This window comes from Cervus elaphus, chromosome 11, assembly GCF_910594005.1.
Source record: "Cervus elaphus chromosome 11, mCerEla1.1, whole genome shotgun sequence".
Classification (NCBI taxonomy): domain Eukaryota; kingdom Metazoa; phylum Chordata; class Mammalia; order Artiodactyla; family Cervidae; genus Cervus; species Cervus elaphus.
In genome coordinates this window covers 92,077,067-92,098,658 of record NC_057825.1, presented here as the reverse complement: position 1 = coordinate 92,098,658, position 21,592 = coordinate 92,077,067, and the positions used below count along the sequence as shown (strand labels likewise).

Sequence of the window (21,592 nt, the reverse complement as noted above, 5' to 3'; positions counted from 1 at the left end):
GCCTACTTGCTACGTCTATCCTGGGCACCAGCGCTATGACATTCCTTCTGTGGCCTTGTTTTCTTAGTGAATCACAGGTTAGTGGCAAACATCATCTACCCTAGGAACCTGGAATTATTTTTTTCCTCCTCCCCGCCACATCCAGGAAGTCACTGAATTCTCTTTCATCTCTCTCCAGCTGGTTCTCTCCTTGCCTCTCTCTCTGCCCTGTTCTGGTCAGGGCCCCAGCATTGCTCACCTGGACTATGGAGCAAGAGCCTTCTGCCCCTCTGCCTCCTGGAGGCAGTGAAGTGTATGAAGGAGCACAGGCCTTAACGTCAGAAGGTCCAGGACTAAATTCCCATCTTCACCAGGCACCAGGGGGTAAGCTTGGTGGGCTCTCATGTCCTCACATCAACCCCACGGGTCACTGTGAAGACTCACAGAAGGGAGCCCGTCAGTTCCCGGCAACTGCTGTCTTTTTTCCTACTCTTCCTGCTCAGTCCACCCTTCCAGAGTATTGCAATAAACAGCTGTCCCTCAATATGTGCAGTAGGGGTTGGTTTCAGGACCTCTGGAGGTACAAAATTCCAAGGCTGCTAGAGCCCTTTATGTGTGTGAAATGGCAGAGGGCTCTCCACATCGGGGGTTCCATGTCTGGATCCGGAGGGCTGACTCTAACGGTATGACTCTCCTTGCTTAAAGTACCTCACAGGGTGCTTATCGCCTGCAGTCCCAGGCACAAGGAAGTATGAGTGACATCATATTTACAAAAGGGTAAGTAATTTGTTGAAGTCATGTCGTATCACACATTCACTCTGGGGCAGAATGCAAATTCTGCATAGGTCAAAGTTCAAAAAATAAAAAAGTGAGGCTTGAGACTCACTGTCTCTCAGTCCTTCCAGCGTGCGCATATTACAGTCTGTCTTCATCTGGTCAGAAAATCTGAAGCACAATGGCTCAGGGACTGCGACCTTCTCCTTTACTGGTCACACAGGGCCATTCCCAGAGTCTGGCCACTCCTCCTAACTCTCCACTCTTGACATCCTCAGCTCCTTCCTCTCCTGAAGCCGAATGTGACCTCCTGTCTGCGGTACAGACCAAGCTCTTTCGCATCTCAAAACTTTCGCTCTGAATGTCTGCTTTGCCTGAATTGCCTTCCTTCCTCTCTATGCATGGCAAACACTTCATTATTCAGTGTCATCTGTCCTGGGAAGAACACGTAGATTAACTCACTGATTTAGGACTTCTCTCTTTCAAATAGTTAAGTTTTATTCCCAAATGCAAACTTTTATTCCCAAATACAATGTATACTATTCCCAAAGATGCAATCTTCGCTGTTTCCCTCTTGTACCATCTTTTCTCTATGGAAAGAAAACCATATAAACAAATTTCATTTATGATCTTCTGCCCAACTTTTCAAATTGATTAACACAGGTTAACAGTCTAACATGCTAATACTTTTAGCACTTATCCCTTTTCATCTCCTTCCCTTGAATCAAGAACTGTTCTAAAGTTAGATGAAGTCCTTGTCCTAGGGATTCTATAATCTAATTAGATAACAAGTAAAACAACATATGCAAAACAGCAAGTCAGGTGCTCTACTGTGAGGTTTGGATCTTAAGTACAGAAGTCAGATAAGGAAGACAGCAACTGGGCTGGGGCAGTCCGAGGAGCTTCCTGGAAGAGGCAGGGGCTCCCCCTTCGCCGCTGGTACCAGCTTACTCAGCACACTCTGTGAGCCAGGCACTCTCTAGGCCCTGGACAAACAGACCTCTGGTGGCTCAGCTGTATCAGGTGACAGGAGGAGGTCTGCACGGGGTGCTCTGAGCGCACGGTGACTGGGGGAGACCCAGAAGGCAGGCCAGGATCTGTCTGGTTCAGGGCTGAGCACGCGGCCTGGCAGGACAGGTGGTCAATGCATATTTGTTGCACATATTCACTGAATGTTTTCATTTCTGACCTAGTCTATCTCTGTTGACCGTTTGCTCCTACTTTCATCTTTTTCCATCTCTACTTTCCTTCACTCTGAACCTCCTCTTTTTCCTTCTGTCATTCTGTCCCTACATCTTTTCCTCATTGCTGCCTGCTTCAAGACTTCTCCCTCTGTTCCCCGGCTTCCCCATCACACAGCGTTACAGCCCTGATTAACCACAACCCAGCTCTCTACACCACTGATGACAGATGTTAGTGACTGTTGTCTACTTTCAGAAAGATTTTACACATAGACGCAGTCTTACCTCCACTTAAAAAATATATATATAAAAGGTCTCCTATTACATACTTAGTTCTTATTTTTCTTAAGAATATGTTTTGAAGATTGTTATACGTCAGTATTGTACCTTCCAGTTCTTTTTCATGGCTTCAGAGTTTCTCAGTGCATGGATGGAGCACAATATTTAACTGGCCTCTACTGATGACTACTTGGGTTGTTTATAATAATTTGCTATTATAAACAATGCCGCCCTGCACACGAGCCATTTTGCCTATGTGGGAGCATATTTATGGAGTAAATTCCAAGAAGCATGATTAATAGGGCAAAACTATGTACCCTGCTAGCACACACTGCCAGACTGCCCCCTTAGAGGCTGACCAATTCACATTCCTGCCAGCAAGGTAGCTTCAGGATTTCTAAACATAGCAAAGCTACCTAATTTTCCTGAGAGAAAAATATTATCAGAATTAATGAAAATGCGTATTTTTTAGAATGTGACGTTATGTTTTCAATTATACACTAGGGCGGAGCAATTCTTTTTATAAAAACTGTAATTATTCATTCATTGCTGGCAGGCAAACACTGATGCTAAAGTCTTTCCTGTTAAAATAGGCTAGCATTTCCCTTTGCACTATTAATTTACTTAATAGAGCAAACTTTTCTCCCCCCACCCAGAAGCCTAGGTAAACTTCTATTTTGAACATTTCGGGTAATTCTTGCTGTACTGATATGGTTACAAGTTCTTAAAAAAAAAACCAAACACCAGCCTTGTGCAAACAGTGCTTCAGTCTGGTTCCTCTTTACCTCAGTCCTCGTGGGGAGGACGCGCTGAATGTGAACCGGAGAGACAGTGCAGCCACAAGCGGCAGCTGCTGTTTACTCCACCCCACCCTCCTGGACCGATCGGACTGCCTGAGGTCAGACAGCAGCTGGACAGGCTCTGCTCGTGGGTCTGGCCCAGGTGCCACCGGTCCCCAGGTCTCTGCAGCACAGCGTCCAGGCTGCAAACACGGCCTGGCTCTTGGAGGCACACTGGCCAGCCGCACTCTCTCTTGCTGATTCTTTGGGGCACTGAGGCCCAGCCATTTCTCTTCTGATTTTTTTTCCCCACTGTTGGCTCGCTTGCTTTTTACAGGTTAGTGAAGAGTAGGTAGGAAGGGGCAAAATGCCCTTCTGAAGCCCATCACATGAGCCCTAAGCCAACATCTGCCAGGACTCTGCACTGGGGACTGGGCGCTCACACCGCTTTCTACATAGAGATGTTTCACTTCTGTTCTGCTCTCTCACAGTCCCTCCGGGTCTCACAGCAGAGGCCAGGAGTGACTTCAGGGGAAGGAAATCAACATTCTCGGTTCGAGTGCCATCAAAATAGCACCAAAATCCCCATCCAATCCCAAAATGAATAAGCAATTTTTTTCTACCATCAAGTTGCAGTAATCCTTAATCCTTCAACCCTTATTCTACCCCAGCTGAAATACCTCAATTCGTCTCTCCAAAAAGATGTTATCAGCTACACCATAATAATTACAATCACCACCACCATTGTTATCATCCTTGTCCCATCTCACAAAGTCATTCCAAGTACACAAAGATGTGGGGAAGACTTTCTTCCTTTCCGTGCTGGGTCCCAGTGTCCCAGCAGGTTAGGTCAGGAACCAGGAAAAGCTTAGGTGTCAGTACTTTCAATTCTTCTCTTAATGCTTAGCCCCTCAACCGACTGCTGCTTTCAACTCTCCACCCCATGAACTCCTACTGGAAACCTGTCACCTCTTCAAATCCAACCACAATCTTCACTCAGTTCAAGTCCACAATGCTCTTAACTCATCCTTGGCTCAGGCCATGAGCCTTCCTGGGGGCCAGGACTTTCCTCTCACCTGAACCCTACATTCGGCTACCACAAACCATCCTTTTGGCAGGGGTCTCCTCCCCTAAACACTGACACCAACCCCTGCCCCTACAGTACAGTCACGTCGTAACTGGTCTCTTCTGTTCCCGCTCCCAGGAAATGACAACTACTGCAAGAAGTCATAAGTGTGCGAGGCTGCCACCTTCAGCTTTGCTCTTTTCACAGAAGGTTCTCAGCCCTCTGGCTTCACTCCATCTCCAGCTGAGTTTCACTTAAACCTGAGACCCTACTTACTTCCGTGGAATCTCTATTTCCTCACAATCTTCAGAAGCTCCTGACATAAAGAGCCCCGATACCTGGTCCCTTTCACACCCAAGGCCCTTGCCTGCTGCCTCCCTTCCTGAGGTCAGGCCCTTCCATCTGGTCCTCTCCCCTCTGGTTCCCGGGGGCTCTCCCACCCATTTTCTGACCCTGGCCAGTCTGCTCTCAGGCTTCCTCCTTCCACAAGATTGGTCATATCCCTAAAAGCCTGGCCTCTAGCCTGAAGAGAACATTCCCTCCTAAGACTATGTGTTATACCTGGCATTTTACTGTATGTCAGATATCTGTCTAAAAAGGTGAGAGCAACACATCCCTCAAAAACACCCCCCGCCTTGACTCCCACTCCAGAAGAGCCCTTAAGAGATCACGTGTCTGTGACACTGGATTGGACAGACAAGAACCCCTCCAGGGGAAAGGTTTCCAGGGCCTGCCCGCGGCTGGCAGAGCCAAGGACCCCTGCCGTCTCCAGAGACTCCACATCACCACCCTACTGTGTGCTGGGCTGGCCCCATGGTCCACGTCAGAGGTCATGGATGCAACTCCCACAGTCCATCATGCCTTACCAGTGGCATTCTTAAGGTTCAAAAAAGCAGACAACAAATTAGGGGAGTATCAGGACGAGGTGAGGAAACCCTCTTCGTCCTCATGACATGCTAGTCAGGAAACCATTAAGACCACCATGGACTCTGATGACCCAGTTAGAGGGAAGGAAAAGCTGAGGCAACTGGCTAAAGGTTAGCTGGTCAGAGGGTCGAAATTGTAGATCCAAGTGATAAAGCGCAATCTTCTCTAGGTGGTCGCTACATCAAGAGGGGACCCTTTAGCCCTCTGCTGCAGAAAGCCTATGGGAACTGGGTCCTTGTGTTAGAATGGGACTCACCCACTGCTCTCCATGCTCCAGGTAACACCCACAACCAACTTTCTCCAAATGGAAAATGAGAGGCTCAGAGAACATCACCTCTTAAGTTTCATATGGCCCTAATGTTTAAGGCTTTAAATTCTGTCTTACCTGGGGAGCAGCCTGGAGGTAGATGAAGCCATGTAATCTGAGCCGGCTGGCAAACTCCTGCAGGAGAAAATAATGCCAGTCCTGATAGATATGCCATTCAATGTCACTGAGGGAACCATTTTCAAAAAGAGTCTTTGCAAAGATATACCTGGTTGGAAATGTAGGTGGGATGGGTGAGGGGAAGAGAATGGGAAATGGAATGAAAGGCAAAAGAAAGAAGCAAAAAACACATTAACAACAACTTGTTCCACGTCTGTCCAAACCACTTAACCTTTTGGCTCCTTACTGATTTTTAAGAAGTCTGAATTCTTCACCTACATCTTTTGCTCAATACTGAGAATAGCATTTAGACTTTAGAGGCCAAAATCTCTGAGTGGATTAATCCACTGGAAGAAAAAGGGCACTTAAAGACAGTACCACTGGTCGCTAACAATTTTCCCTCCTGGAAACCAGTCAAAACGTGTGCAAATGGTGTAAATGCAAACTTTTAAAGTTTCATTATTACTGTAAGCCCCCAAACAAAAAACAACCTAGTATAAAGCACCCACGACTTACTTTAAGGATTCAAGGGCTCTGAGGCTCCAGGTTGCAGAGCCATCCTTCTGTCTAGCCGAGAAGTAGAGCAGGAACTGTATTTAAGTCATGTCCCCTATGGAGCATGAAACCCATTTCCTACAACTGCAGTATCACCAAGAAAACAAACTCTCCTCCAAAGCAAGCCTTCTCTGCTTCTGAGCTTCTAATCCAGATACGAGAAGGCTAAATCTAAAAATCAGTCTCACTTTGCCCCTTGCTTACTTCCGTAACTAAAGGAGCACCTGGTAAACACGAGGTCGGAGCCTACTAGAACCATCGTTTCAGGAGGGGCAACTCCACTTTCCAACCTCAGGCATCTGGGTACAAAACACAGTTTACATCTCAAGCAATGAATTCCAGTTCCTAAGGCAATACTCAGCAACTGGCTACTTCTGGAAAAAATGAAATTCACAAGACTTGTCTACGAATGGCTCAGGGAGGTATACACCACAAGGCTGCGAGTGCCGCCTAAGAGAATGGGTTGGACAGTCACATTCCTGAGTCTGACCTGGCTTCAAAATTCACTAGCTGTGTCACCAGGGGCAAGTCATCAAACTCTCAGGCTGCTTCTTCCTCTGTCATAGATAACAGCTGAACCTAATTCACAGAGTTGTGAGAACTGTACATAATACTTACAAGGTGCTTAAACAGGGACTGGCACATACCACTAAAGACACCTTAGCTGTCACTCTAACGACCTCGTTGTCAGGCTATGAAGGCACTAATTTGGGAGCTCTAGAAGCCAACTCTTCAGTCTGAAATGGTTTAACTATAGCCTAGCTGAAGGCAACAAAGAAAAGAGGTGCATTTCTAATTCAGTATCTGAAAAATGTTTTCAGCTTCTTCATAAGTAACATGGAAATGAAGATCTTATAAAGAGCAAGTAAATATCTGTTAATTAGTCTTATAAAAGGCCCTGACCTTTTTTTGAGTATGAGCACTTCTTTATTTCTCCAAAGCTGGTAGTGAAGGGGCAAGAGGATGTAGAGGCCGTGGTGCTAAATGCTGAGGGGCTTGGGGGGAGCCACTGCAGCCTGAATGAGGGGCTGCAGGAAAGAGCCAGCTTAAGCACCAAGGCATCAGGGTCCCTGCTCTAAAACCACATGTTATTGTTTTCTTTCAACTCAAACAGAAAAGATTTAGATTTCTCCCTCCTTGTCATCCTCTCTCCCAAACAAGCCATGCTCCTCCTCTGGAACACATACGACACACCTGAGCAGGTATGCAATCTCAGAGCTCCCTGTCAGACTACGGTCACCATGAGGGCAGGAGCTGGATCTGCTCTACTTACTGCTGCAGCCCCCAGGTCTGACCCAGTGCCTCAACACAGGTGGCATTCAGCAGATCTGTTCCTTTACTGAGCCAAATGAATACATTTTTAAAGGAGGAGAGAGGCTCTAAATTACCATCAGGGTTAGAGTGTGTAATCAGTTATCCCTTCTGTCCCAAAAATGTCCCCTCTGAAGAAAACATCTAGGATGTTGTAGCTGCCTACAGTGCAATCAGTTGTCTTCCTTTACAAGTAAATGTTAAGATCGAGTATCTTTTTTTTGGCCATGCCACGCCACGTGAGGGATCTTAGTCTCCCAACCAAGAATCAAACCCCTACAATACAGGCACAGAGTCTTAACCACTGGACCGCCAGAGAAGTCTGGAGATCTTCTAATCAGATCTTCTAAAGTCCATGTACCTTCTAAACAAAGTATTTCTACTTTTAAGGGGTCTCTCACATGTCTACCTCACTAAAGGGCTGAAAATCAAAAGACCAATGGCGAGTATGTTTCCAGGCAGGTAGCAATATGTAATTCAGCTTCCTAATTCAAGAGGCAAGGCTTGGGAGAGGGGAAAGGAAGATAAATAGTAGTTTATCCAACAGTTGAAAAAACAACAAAAATCTATAGCTCAACCATTTACAATTCACATATTAAGCTTTTAAGAAGAACAGGCTCTCTCTTGGGGTCTACAGAGAATGAGTGCCTAGCCTACAGGGTTTGTATTACATATCTTGAATGATTTTTAAGTAATGCTTAAAAGTCACAATACATTTACAAATGTCCCCTTATTTTTCCCTCCAGGAGGCTTATGGGAGGACTAAGAAGCAGAGCTAGCTTTGTAACCTGGAAGTAAACAGGTAACCAATCCAGTGTCTTGAGAAGGGAATGGACAGGGCTTCCCTGGTGGCTCAGCGGTAAATAATCTGCCTGCAGGAGACCTGGGTTCAATCCCTGATCCGGGAAGATCCCACATGCCCCAGAGCAACTAAGCCCATTCGCCGCAACTATTGAGCCTGTGCTCTGGAGCTGGGGAGCTGCAACTACTGAAGCCTGCATGCCCTAACGCCCGTGCTCCCCAACAAAAGAAGCCACTGCTCCCCTGAGCACCAAAATGAAGAGCAGCCCCCACTCTCTGCAACTAGAGAGAGCCTGTGCAGCAACGAAGACCCAGCACAGCCGAAAATATATAAATAAAATTTTTTAAAAAGACGTGAATGGACAATAAAGTGAAACTTTCCATTCTGACAATTCAAAAGGGCTTCAGAGCTCATCATGCTTTGAGCCACCCTCTCACACTGACACAGGTCATTCGTAGCCCTCAGATAAAAAACCCTCAGCGATGTCCAGATCAAGGCACCGCACTTCACCTTCAAATGGCTGAAACACAAGTCTCAGCCTGGTCTTGTGGCAGAACCAGGAATTCTGGCATACAGATGGACTAGCTCCTCTAGAATAGAGGGGCTGAATTCCCAAGCTAGCTGCTAGCCTTCGTGAAAAGTGACTCCTCACCTCACTCCCTCGGGTAGATAGCACAATGCCCTTCCCTGGACCGATGCTGCTGCTGCTGCTGCTGCTGCTAAGTCGCTTCAGTCGTGTCCAACTCTGTGCGACCCCACAGACAGCAGCCCACCAGGCTCCCCCGTCCCTGGGATTCTCTAGGCAAGAACACTGGAGTGGGTTGCCATTTCCTTCTCCAATGTGTCAAAGTGAAAAGTGAAAGTGAAGTCGCTCAGTCGTGTCCGACTCTTCCTCGACCCCGTGGACTGCAGCCCACCAGGCTCCTTCGTCCATGGGATTTTCCAGGCAAGAGTACTGGAGTGGGGTGCCATTGCCTTCTCCACTGGACCTATGAGAGACTGGATATCTCTTATAGACTCTAGCCAATAATAAGTCCTCTCACACGACAGAGTCAAAAATGGTTAAACCCAAGACAGAAGTCAATTTTTCAGATGTGCTTCTACTCAGAAATCCTTTCGTGAAGAATAAAACAAGGATGAATATATTTCTCCTATCATTTTAGGAACACAGATTTTAATTCCATCTGCTTTTTTCTTCAAGGTGATAACCAGCCACTGATTCATCTGGTTTGCTAGAACATACGCTGCTACTTAAGTGTCTCTCCCATGCCTTTCTGCGTATAATGGTTATACTAGGTATCCACCAGCCTGCTTCTGTGACAGAAAAGAAGACAAGGTGAAGAGCCAATGTGAGAAATTAAATGCATTTAGTTTATAAAAAACATAGTTTCCTTTCTTGACATGTATGGTAACTGTGAAACTGTAAGTCTGAACAAATCTCTACAGTGTTGTCTTTAAAAAGAAGACAATTTTTCCAAGGATAACATTCAATGACAAGAGCAGTACCGGGTCTGAGCAAGAAATGAAAACCTGCAGTGCTGAGCACAGAGCTCATGACCGGCAGGGGCTCGGGAGCTTACCTGTCGCTGTACACAGACCTCTCAAAGATCTGCACTGCCTTCCCAAGCTCTAGGAGCTTCTCAGGGAAGGGTTCCAACTGTACTTTCAGGCGGCTCAGGAAAGAAAATGTCTGGAAGGTGTAGGACCATCGTGCTGGCTCCTGGTACATCATATCCAGCAAGTTTCCAAGCCTGGTGGCAGCTCCGGCCTAGAGGCAAATTACAAAAGAGGAGAATTTCCTAGGAGGCACACTTCCTTCACAGAGTTTACCACCCTTCTACCTTGTACCTTGTAATCACTGAGAGAAGCAATTACAGAAGTTTCCTCCCGCTAAAAAGATACTGCATCCCTTACTATTTGTGTAGTCAAAGCTACACAATCAAGCAAGAGATTTTCCTACTTTATTAGATGAGAATCTGATAGACGGAGGTGACATGCCACCTTCAACATGGCAAAGAAGAGCAGAGGTAGAACCATCCACATAGAATTAGCACATTCACCGACAGACGCGTTTGCAGAGCGTGTCGGAGGGAGAGTTAACAACGACGACCATCTAAAGCTCTACTTGCAATCATATTGCTCCTACTACAACACTATGTTGCTTCTCATTTGTGGTTCTTTCTTTCTAAAACTAACCCAGACAAGAAAGTAACTGACTATAAAATCCAACCGACAAAATAGAGTTCTGTCTCTCTTATGGCGGAGCTACAAGTTGTTAAGCAAACACACACACAAACAAACAAAAACACACAAATCCCTCCTCCTGGATTCCGGACACTTTAAGAAAGGCACGTGAAGACCCACTTACTCAGCATGTGCAGGTGGGAACGTGTGTAAGATACTCAGGAACCCTAGATTCTTTCCTGGGCTCTGCCACTGACTCGGTGCAAAAGTGAGTTTTGTGCAAAGCACTCTCATCTGTGTTCATTTAGTCACCATTAACTGAAGGCCTGTGTGGATGAGGCGCTACGTGAGCTAGGTACTGTAAGGGGTACAGAAAACAAAATTAAGATTTATTTCAGTGTTCACTGTGCTATGCTGTCTCATTTAATCTTCAAAACAGCACCATGAGGCAGCTACCACTGTTATGCCCATTTCCTTGAGGAGAATATCCACTCAGAAAGGTGACGGAACTTGTTTAAGGTTTCATGGTAAGTGTTGAATGGGGACTCAAACCTGGCTTCCGCTAACTTCTTCATTCTGATACTTCTCTATATAAAAGCGAGCAAGACATGGTTCCTAAATTTAAGGAGCTCATAATGCAAACAGAAAGGGGGTGACAAAAATATGGAAAACTGGACTATAAAGCAGAACATACAACAAAGGGGTGATCACATATGGTGGAGAGAATCTGGTAAGTTTCTGGAAAAAAGTGGCATTAAGCTGGGAAGTAAATGGTACATGGAATCTCCATAGATGGAATTGGGGATTAAGAAGAAAGAAGTTCACGTAGAGACAAAAATACTGGGGTGGGGGGGTGGGGAAGGGGAGGTTAGACAACCACGAGTGGTCCGGTTTCACAGAATATCAACCCTGGATTCCAAAGAAGGGTCTTACGCTTTGGAAGGTTTCATCAGGAACAATGCATGTAGAGCACACAGATCACAAAACAACTTCCCTCCTTCCAGTGCCAACCCACACACACACACCAGCCTCACAATTGGCCCCTGGCTGAGAGCTGGAGGGTGAAGCAGGAGGACAAGTTTGGATCTACGGGGGTCTCTGGCAGGGTCACTGGAGACTGTAAGGAGCCCGTGGTGCGTGGCATAGTTCTGAGATGGCAGGAAAGCCAGCTGACTGGAGTGGGGCACTGTGCTGGCAGAGGCACCAGGCTGACTGGGTGGGGGCTTCTACCAGCAGGCTTTGGGTACCAAAGGGAGCCTGCTGTAGAATAAAAATCTGTACAGAGGCCTACACGATTTCTAAAGAACCTATCTCAACTACAGAACATGAAGCACATATCCCTTCAGACATATAAACAAAAAAGGGGACAATCAGTGGATAAAAAATACTCAGCAATTCAAAAGGAGTGAACTCATCAATGTACTCAGGACAAGCAGCCTCTCAGGAGACAGAGCTATCGCCAGAAATAGGAGAAAACGAAAAAAGCTCAATGAGATTCAAGAGACTGCCACATTGATAAGAACAGGTCATCACAAAAAGGAGCCAGAGACTTCCCTGGAGGTTAAGACCCCGCACTTCCATTACAGGGGCATGGGTGTGATCCCTGGTTGGGGAACTAAGGTCCCACAGACTGCATGGCATGCCCCCCAACAAAAGAAATGAAGCCATGCTCCAAATGGAACAATATGAAAAGAACATTCTTAGAGGAAAAAAATGAAATTGCCAAAAGAAAACTCCCAGTGAAGATAGTAACCAGCAGACTAAACTGCACTAAACCTAATTAGTGAGTATCAAACAGAATACTGGTTTCCTCGTGGCTCAGATTAGTAAAGAATCTGCCTCCAATGTGGGAAACCTGGGTTTGATTCCTGGGTTGGGAAGATGCCCTGGAGGAGGGCATGGAAACCCACTCCAGTACTCTTGCCTGGAGAATTCATGGACAGAGGAGCCTGGCGGGCTACAGTCCATGGGGTCACAAAGGGTCGGACACGACTGAGCAGAGTCAGACACGACCGAGCGACTCCCACACGACCAAGCGACTAAACACAGCACAGCACAGACAGAGTATCAACTCAAGATTTTTCCTAAACTAAGAGGAAAAAAGCAGTAAGTTAAGAAATAAAAAGAAACAGTTTAGGAGATCCAATACACACTGTTACACAGTGGTAGGGTATTTTTTGTTTTTTCTTTCTTCTGGAAAGATACATCAAGATGTAATGTCACCTTGTCCCACAGCAGTTAATACAATTTTGTATCAAATAACTTTTCAAACAAGAGCTAAAATGATGTGCAACTTCACAGTACCCATATTTCATATAAAACTACCTACCCAAAGTAAACAATTTTCTTTCTCAAGTGATGAGCCCAATACAGAGAGGTGAAATGCCACTCCCTCCCCCCCAAAAAAAGCAACGAAAAGAGGAAGACCACTACTTATAAGGTCTCTCTCTCATCAAAGTTTACTGTCACTGAGAATCACTGTCTAGTAGAAACATGACATATCTCTAGGTATTTTAGAACAAAAATAAATGTTTAAAATCATGGTATTTTTACTATGGTTTTAGTTCAGGTGAAAAAGAAGCCAAAACCAAAGGAAAAAAATTAAAGAGTATCTCTGAAGATGTGACTTTCCACCAGAGAAATTTGCTGAGTACCAGAAAAGATTTAATACGGATTTACATATGTGGCTTTCATATTTTCTCTTTCTCTCTCTCTCTCACATACACACACGCACCCAGATCTATCCTAGCAAGATGTCAATAATTCATAAAAACAAAACAAAAATCTAAGGAGGGGGAAATATTAATTTCTTACATTTAAAAAAGGATCAGAACCACATAACACTTCCCTACAGCAGAAACCTAGACAGTGTATTAAAAGGCAGAGACATTACTCTGCCAATAAAGGTCCCTATAGTCAAAGCTATGGTTTTTCCAGTATTCATGTGTGGATGTGAGAGCTGGACCACAAAGAATACTGAGGACCAAGAATTGATGCTTTTGAACCGTGGTGTTGGAGAAGACTGTTGAGAGTCCCTTGGACTGCAAGGAGACCAAACCAGTCAGTCCTAAAGGAAATCAGTTCCTGAATAGTCATTGGAAGGACTGATGCTGAAGCTGAAGCTCCAATACTTTGGCCACCTGATGCAAAGAGCCAACTCATGGGAAAAGACCCTGATGCTGGGAAAGACAGAAAGCAGGAGAAGGAGCTGACAGAGGATGAGATGGTTGGATGGCATCACCAACTCAATGGACATGAGTCTGAGCAGGCTCCAGGGTATGATGAAGGACAGGGAGGCCTGGTGTGCTGCAGTCTGTGGGATCACAAAGAGTCAGACACAACTAAGCAACTGAACATCACAACAGAAACTAAAGACATTTTAAGATAAGCAATCACTCAGAGACTATATTAATACCACCTACATTCTAAAAGAAAAAAAAATTCCTCTAAAATAAACTTCAACCAATTGAAAAATGAATCAAAGAATTAAGAAATGGGAAGAAGTGGCAATAAGAAAACTGTTCAGTGAATGACCAGCAGAAGAGAGTTAAGTATAAATTATTATTAATGCGGTTAAGAAGTTTACTGCCCATTTCTATAGTTAAGAGAAATTTCTAGGAATTCCCTGGTGGTCCAGTGGTTAGGACTTGGTGATTTTACTGCTAGGGTCCAAGTTCAATCCCTGATTAGGAAACTAAGATCTCAGAAGATATACAGCCTGGCCAGAAAAAAAGGAGAGGAATTTCACTATGTACAAACATTTCAGAACTAAAAAATTACAGATTTCTATGCCTGGGTGGTAGAGCCTGGAGAAAAAAGTAATAAAAAAAAGTAGTAAAATTTATTTTTTTCTTTCATGGAGACGCCATTAACATTGATAAATAGGTTTAAACATGAATATATATATATTTTTTTAATTGAAGTGTATATAGTTGATGTACAATATTATATTAGTTTCAGGTGTACAACACAGTGATTCTGTATTTTTGCAGATTATACTCCACTATAGCTTATTACAACATAAATGGCTACAATTCCCTGTGCTATATAGTACATTCTTGTTGCTATTTAGTATGCAGTAGTCTGTATTTGTCAATCCTGCATTCCTCACTTGTTCCTCCCCCTCCCCTCTCCTCTTTGGTGACCACAAGTTTGTTTTCTGTATATGTGAGTCTTAAACATACATATATATATTTATTATTTATTTAACATGCATATTTAACATGTATTTTATATATATATATATTTAACATGTATATTTTTAGTTTAAATGTTTCCACTAGCAGAGTAAAAATAGTAAAAATTTCCACAGGAATGAAGGGGAGAAAGATGAAACAAATATTTAAATACAGAAAAAAGGAAAAAAAGGAGATGAAAGCACAAAAATAAGGGGTGGCAGGAAGAAGTTAAATATAATCATGATCAAAGAGAAAAATTCCCAGAAATGGGAAGCAGACCCTCAAAATGGGTCAAAGCTAAAAATCCTGTCCATAAGTGAGACACCAGAACAAGATGACATAGATTAGTTGAAAACAAAGGGGCAGAAAAATCCATCGAGTAGGTGCAAGTAAAAAGAAAGCAGATGTGGTAAAGCTGTATTAAGAAAAAAGCACTAGGGACTTCCCTGGTGATCCAGTGGTTAAGAATCTGCCTGCCAATGCAGGAGACATGGATTCAATCCCTGGTCCGGGAAGATCCCACATGCCTCGGAGCAACGAAGCCTGTGCTGGAGAGCTGGGGAGCCACAGCTCCTGAGCCCGTGCGCTGAAACTCCCGAGGCCCCAGTGCAGAGTCGGCGCTCCGCACAGGAGCAGCCGCCACGATAAGACCACGCGCTGGACTAGAGAGGAGCGCCCCGCTGCCCGCCGCGACCAGAGAAGGCCAGTCTGCGGCAACAAAGACCCATTTATTTTATTTTAAAAATAAAAAATAAGTAAATAAACATTTTTAAAAATACAAGGAGAAATGGACAAAACATAATAAAAGCACAAAACTTTAGTACACTTCTCTTAGAATTTAATAAAAAAAAAAGTAGAGAACTTGGAGGATTAGACGCAATCATTTTTTTCACATATCGGAAACTGGGATACATAGTACAATGCTCACTAAACATAACAGACATTTAAATTATTCCTTAGGAGTGTCACTAAATTGATAATGTCTCATAATCAATGGCATCTTAGAATGGATAAAATATGTCACATCCAACTACACAGAATTTACAGGAAATACATACTCTTCTTAAAAGTCCATGGCAAACTTATGAAAACTGACCATACACAGGCTATGAAGAAAACCTCAGTCAGTTTCCCCAATGAGAAACTGTATAAGCCACACTGATCATAACAAAATAAAACTAGAATTAACAAAATAATAGACATACAAAATCTACTCAGAATATGTAAACCACTAAAAATAATTCTTAAGCATAAAATAAGTTAAAACTACAATTACATATTTTTTAGAAATTTCAGTTACAGTCTCATATGTCAAATCTAGAAGATAGGGCCAGAACTTATTCTATGAAGAAAACTTCCCATTGCAAATGCTTTTATTGGGTTGGCCAAAAACGGGTGGGAAAAAACCTAATGAACCTTTTTGGCCAACAGTACTATTAAGGCAGAAAAAAGGGGAAAATACACAAATTAATCATTAACTTTATTAAAAAGTTTTAAAAATACAAAAATTCTGAGATATAAATTTAAAAGCAGAAAGTAATGAACTAGAATGCAATTCCCAACAGAATTAAAAATTACAATCTATTATTTGCACCTTTTAAAAAAGAATCATCATCTACCAAGTCTATCCCTTTCAAAATATTCACACAGATAAGCAATATCAGACAAACAATAAAATAACTCTCAATACAGAAGAATTTAAAGCATAAAAGAAGACATGTACTAATTTTACATTATTAAATTTGAAAATCTTAATAAAAGGCAATTCTTTGGAAAAAGATTATCAAAAGTGACTAAAAACCCTGAATAATAACTGAGGAAGAAAGAGTTGTCCAATATTCCCCCCAAACAACACTAAGTCCATGTAATTTTGAAACTAATTTCTATCACACCTTCAAGGAATAGATAATTTCTATGCTAAAAATGATACAAAGCTCAATTTATTTTCATAACCTTGATGGTAAAACCTGTCAAAAACTGTATACCCAAATAGTAATACCAATTAAATTTATAAATACACACGCAAAAGTTCAAACAATGTATTAGCAAATTAATGCAACAGTACACCATGATCAAAAGGGTTCATTCTAGGAATGTGAGGATGACATCATTATCAAATCTATGACTAACACGAAGAGAAAAAAGCAAAAGAAAGAAAAACCCCACGATTATCTCACTAGATGATAAAAAAGGCTTTTGATGAAAACTTAACATCTGATACTGATAAAAACAGTCACTATCTTAGTAATAGAAGGGTACCTCCTCCACACAGCCTATTGAAATGAATGACCAGCACAGAACTTAATGATGATACATTAGAGGTAGTTTCACTAAAGATAGAGAAGATAAAGGTGGCTACCATCACTGCTATTATTTAATATTATTCTGGAATTTCTTTCTAACAAAAGAAAACAGAAATGAGGTTTGGATATTCAAAAGCCCTTACAAGTCATTAGTATTTAGGGAAAACTATTATAATTTTCTAAAACCTCAAGGAAATAAAGCAAAAAAAAAAAAAGAGAGAGAGAGGGAATTAAGTCACACAAGACATATACAACAATCAACTGCTTTTCTTTAAAACAGCAATAACCAGTTTGAAAAAGATGATGAAGAAACAGTTCCCAGTCACAATAACCACAAAACATATAACCACTCAGGAATAAAGTCAACAAGACTATTACTGGAAATGCAGATAACAATTGGGGGAAAATTAGACTTCTGTAACTTTTAAAGTCACATAAAGGGTAAAACCTTAAAAGAAAAAGAAAGAAAAACAAGTGCATGTTTTTATAATCTTGGGCTTGTAAGAGGTCTTTTAAACTTTCACATCAAAGGCAGTAACTACGAAGAAAATGTAGATCTGACCACATAAAAACTTAAAAGTATTATATTGCAAAATATACCATATAGAAAAGGAAAGGAAAAAATGACAAAACTGGGGAAAGAATCGACAGTATATGACAAAGAGTTAAGATATTTAACAATATAGTGAGTTCTTATGAAGCCATTAGAAAAGCCTAAAGATCTCAATGGGCGGGGGGCGGGGGGGGGGAGGATAATGGCAAGAGCTTTGAACAAGCAGTTCACTAAAGAACACTAAAAAATAGCCAATAAACATTAGAAAGTTGTTCAATTAATTGGTAATCAGTTCAGTTCAGTTCAGTCGCTCAGTCGTGTCCGACTCTTTGCAACCCCATGAACCGCAGCACGCCAGACCTCCCTGTCCATCACCAACTCCCGGAGTCCACCCAAACCCATGTCCATTGAGTCGGTGATGCCATCCAGCCATCTCATCCTCTGTCATCCCCTTCTCCTCCTGCCCTTAATCTTTCCCAGCATCAGGGTCTTTTCAAATGAGTCAGCTCTTTGCATTAGGTGGCCAAAGTATTGGAGTTTCAGCTTCAACATCAGTCCTTCTAATGAACACCCAGGACTGCTCTCCTTTAGGATGGACTGACTGGATCACCTTGCAGTAAAAGGAACTCTCAAGAGTCTTCTCCAACACCACAGTTCAAAAGCATCAATTCTTCAGCGCTCAGCTTTCTTTATAGTCCAACTCTCACATCCATACATGATCACTGGAAAAACCATAGCCTTGACTAGACGGACCTTTGTTGACAAAGTGATGTCTCTGCTTTTTCATATGCTATCTAGGTTAGTCATAACTTTCCTTCTAAGGAGTATGTGTCTTTTAATTTCATGGCTGCAACCACCATCTGCAGTGATTTTGGAGCCCAGAAAAATAAAGTCAGCCACTGTTTCCACTGTTTCCCCATCTATTTGCCATGAAGTGATGGGACCAGATGCCATGATCTTAGTTTTCTGAATGTTGAACTTTAAGCCAACCTTTTCACTCTCCTTCTTCACTTTCATTAAGAGGCTCTTTAGTTCCTCTTCACTTTCTGCCGTAAGGGTGGTGTCATCTGCATATCTGAGGTTATTGACAGTTCTCCCAGGAATCTTGATTCCAGCTTGTGCTTCTTCCAGCCCAGCATTTCTCATGATGTACTCTGCATATAAGTTAAATAAGCAGGGTGACAATATACAGCCTTGACGTACTCCTTTTCCTATTTGGAACCAGTCTGTTGTTCCATGTCCAGTTCTAACTGTTGCTTCTTGACCTGCATACAGATTTCTCAAGAGGCAGGTCAGGTGGTGTGATATTCCCATCTCTTTCAGAATTTTCCAGAGTTTATTGTGATCCACACAGTCAAAGGCTTTGGAATAGTCAATCAAGCAAAAATGTTTTTCTGGAAGTCTCTTGCTTTTTTGATGATCCAGCGGATGTTGGCAATTTGATCTCTGATTCCTCACCCTTTTCTAAAACTAGCTTGAACATCTGGAAGTTCATGGTTCACGTATTGCTGAAGCCTGGCTTGGAGAATTTTGAGCATTACTTTACTAGCGTGTGAGATGAGTGCAATTGTGTGGTAGTTTGAGCATTCTTTGGCATTGCCTTTCTTAGGGATTCGAATGAAAACTGACTTTTTCCAGTCCTGTGGCCACTGCTGAGTTTTCCAAATTTGCTGGCATATTGAGTGCAGCACTTTCACAGCATCATGTTTCAGGATTTGAAATAGCTCAACTGGAATTCCATCACCGCCACTAGCTTTGTTCGTAGGGATGCTTCCTAAGGCCCACTTGACTTCAGATTCCAGGATGTCTGGCTCGAGGTGAGTGATCACGCCATTGTGATTATCTGGGTGGTGAAGATCTTTTTTGTACAGTTCTTCTGTGCATTCTTGCCACCTCTTCTTAATATCTTCTGCTTCTGTTAGGTCCATACCATTTCTGTCCTTTATTGAGCCCATCTTTGCATGAAATGTTCCCTTGGTATCTCTAATTATCTTGAAAAGATCTCTAGTCTTTCCCATTCTGTTGTTTTCCTCTATTTCTTTGCACTGATCGTTGAGGAAGGCTTTCTTATCTCTCCTTGCTATTCTTTGGAACTCTGCATTCAAATGGGTATATCTTTCCTTTTCTCTTTTGCTTTTCACTTCCCTTCTTTTCACAGCTATTTGTAAGGCCTCCTCACACAGTATTTTGCTTTTTTGCATTTCCAAGGTAAGAGAAACCCAAGTAAGACGGTAGGCACTGAGAGAGAGTATCAGAGGACAGACAGACTGAAACCACAATCACAGACAACTAGCCAATCTGATCACACTGACCACAGCCTTGTCTAACTCAATGAAACTAAGCCATGCCGTGTGGGGCCACCCAAGATGGCGAGGTCATGGTGGAGAGGTCTGTCAGAATGTGGTCCACTGGAGAAGGGAATGGCAAACCACTTCAGTATTCTTGCCTTGAGAACCCCATGAACAGTAGGAAAAGGCAAAAAGACAGGACACTAAAAGATGAACTCCCCAGGTCAGTAGGTACCCAATATGCTACTGGAGACCAGTGGAGAATAACTCCAGAAAGAATGAAGGGATGCACCCAAAGCAAAAACACCACCCAGTTGTGGATGTGACTGGTGATAGAACCAAGGTTCGATGCTGTAAAGAGCAATATTGCATAGGAACCTGGAATGTTAGGTCCATGAATCAAGGCAAATTGGAAGCGGTCAAACAGGAGATGGCAAGAGTGAACATCAACATTCTAGGAATCAGTGAACTAAGATGGACTGGAATGGGTGAATTTAACTCAGATCACTGTTATCTCTACTACTGTGGGCAAGAGTCCCTTAGAAGAAATGGAGTAGCCATCATAGTCAACAAGAGAGTCCGAAATGCAGTACTTGGATGCAATCTCAAAAACGACGGGATGCTATCTATTCGTTTCCAAGGCAAACCATTCAACATCACGGTAATCCAAGTCTATACCCCAACCAGTAATGCTGAAGAAGTTGAAGTTGAACAGGTCTATGAAGACCTACAAGACCTTCTAGGACTAACACCCAAAAAAGATGTCCTTTTCATTATAGGGGACTGGAATGCAGAAGTAGGAAGCCAAGAAACACCTGGAGTGACAGGCAAATTTGGCCTTGGAGTACAGAATGAAGCAGGGCAAAGGCTAATAGAGTTCTGCCAAGAGAAGGCACTGGTCATAGCAAACACCCTCTTCCAACAACACAAGAGAAGACTCTACACATGGACATTACCAAATGGTCAACACCAAAATCAGACTGATTATATTCTTTGCAGCCAAAGATGGAGAAGCTCTATACAGTCAGCAAAAGGAAGACCAGGAGCTGACTGTGGCTCAGATCATGAACTCACTGCCAAATTCAGACTGAAATTGAAGAAAGTGGAGAAAACCACTAGACCATTCAGGTATGACCTAAATCAAATCCCTTATGATTATACAGTGGAAGTGAGAAATAGATTTAAGGGACTAGATCTGATAGACAGAGTGCCTGATGAACTATGGACGGAGGTTCGTGACACTGTACAGGAGACAGGAATCAAGACCATCCCCAAGAAAAAGAAATGGCTGTCTGAGGAGGGCCTTACAAATTGGTAATTAAATAAATGTAAAATAAAATAACATACCATTCATTTTCTTCACTCTCAAGTCAGAAAGGAAAAAAAAATAATACCCAGTGTTGTTGAAAATATGAGAAAAATAGCAAAACTTTTCTGAAGGAAGGTTTTACAAAATGTAACAAAAGTCTCAACAAAACATGCAATTTTTGGACATCAAAATACCACTTCCAGATTATCCTCAAAATCAAGCCATTAAAAAGAAAAAAAGATATAGCCTTAAAAATAGTCATCATTGTGACATTGTTTACAGTAAGCAGAAATTAGAAAAGTAAACACTGAAAATAAGACTGGATAAGTAAATGATAGTACAGCATATTACACAGAGTACAGCAACCATTAAAACGACATTACCACGAAAGGAAGAAGAGCTTGTGAACCAAGTGACATGCAAGTGACGGTCACAATTCTTATTTTAAAAGAGGAAATGTGGGCATCACTGGTGGCTCAATGTGAAGAATCCACTCGCCAATGCAGGGACCGGTTGGATCCCTGGTCCGGCAAGATCTCACATGCCTTGGAGCAAGTAAGCCCATGCGCCACCTCCTACTGAGCACACACACTGCAACTAACGAAGCCTGCTCACCCAGAGCCCGTGCTCCGAGACAAGAGAAGCCACACAGTGAGAAGCCTGAGCACCGCAACCAGAGTAGTCCCCGCTTGCTGCAACT

At 42.8% G+C, this 21,592-nt stretch overlaps 1 protein-coding gene across 1 annotated transcript in view; it reads right to left on the bottom strand.

Annotated features, from left to right (window-relative positions):
* The window catches only part of DGUOK (deoxyguanosine kinase), a 35,776-nt gene that overhangs the window by 1,535 nt on the left and 12,649 nt on the right, over positions 1-21,592 (bottom strand). Inside the window, exons 3-4 of the mRNA XM_043918408.1 lie at positions 9,658-9,845; positions 5,371-5,518 (exon numbers count right to left, since the gene is read on the bottom strand). Of these exons, the coding sequence (XP_043774343.1) occupies positions 5,371-5,518; positions 9,658-9,845 (336 nt within the window). The remainder of the gene's footprint in view (positions 1-5,370; positions 5,519-9,657; positions 9,846-21,592) is intronic.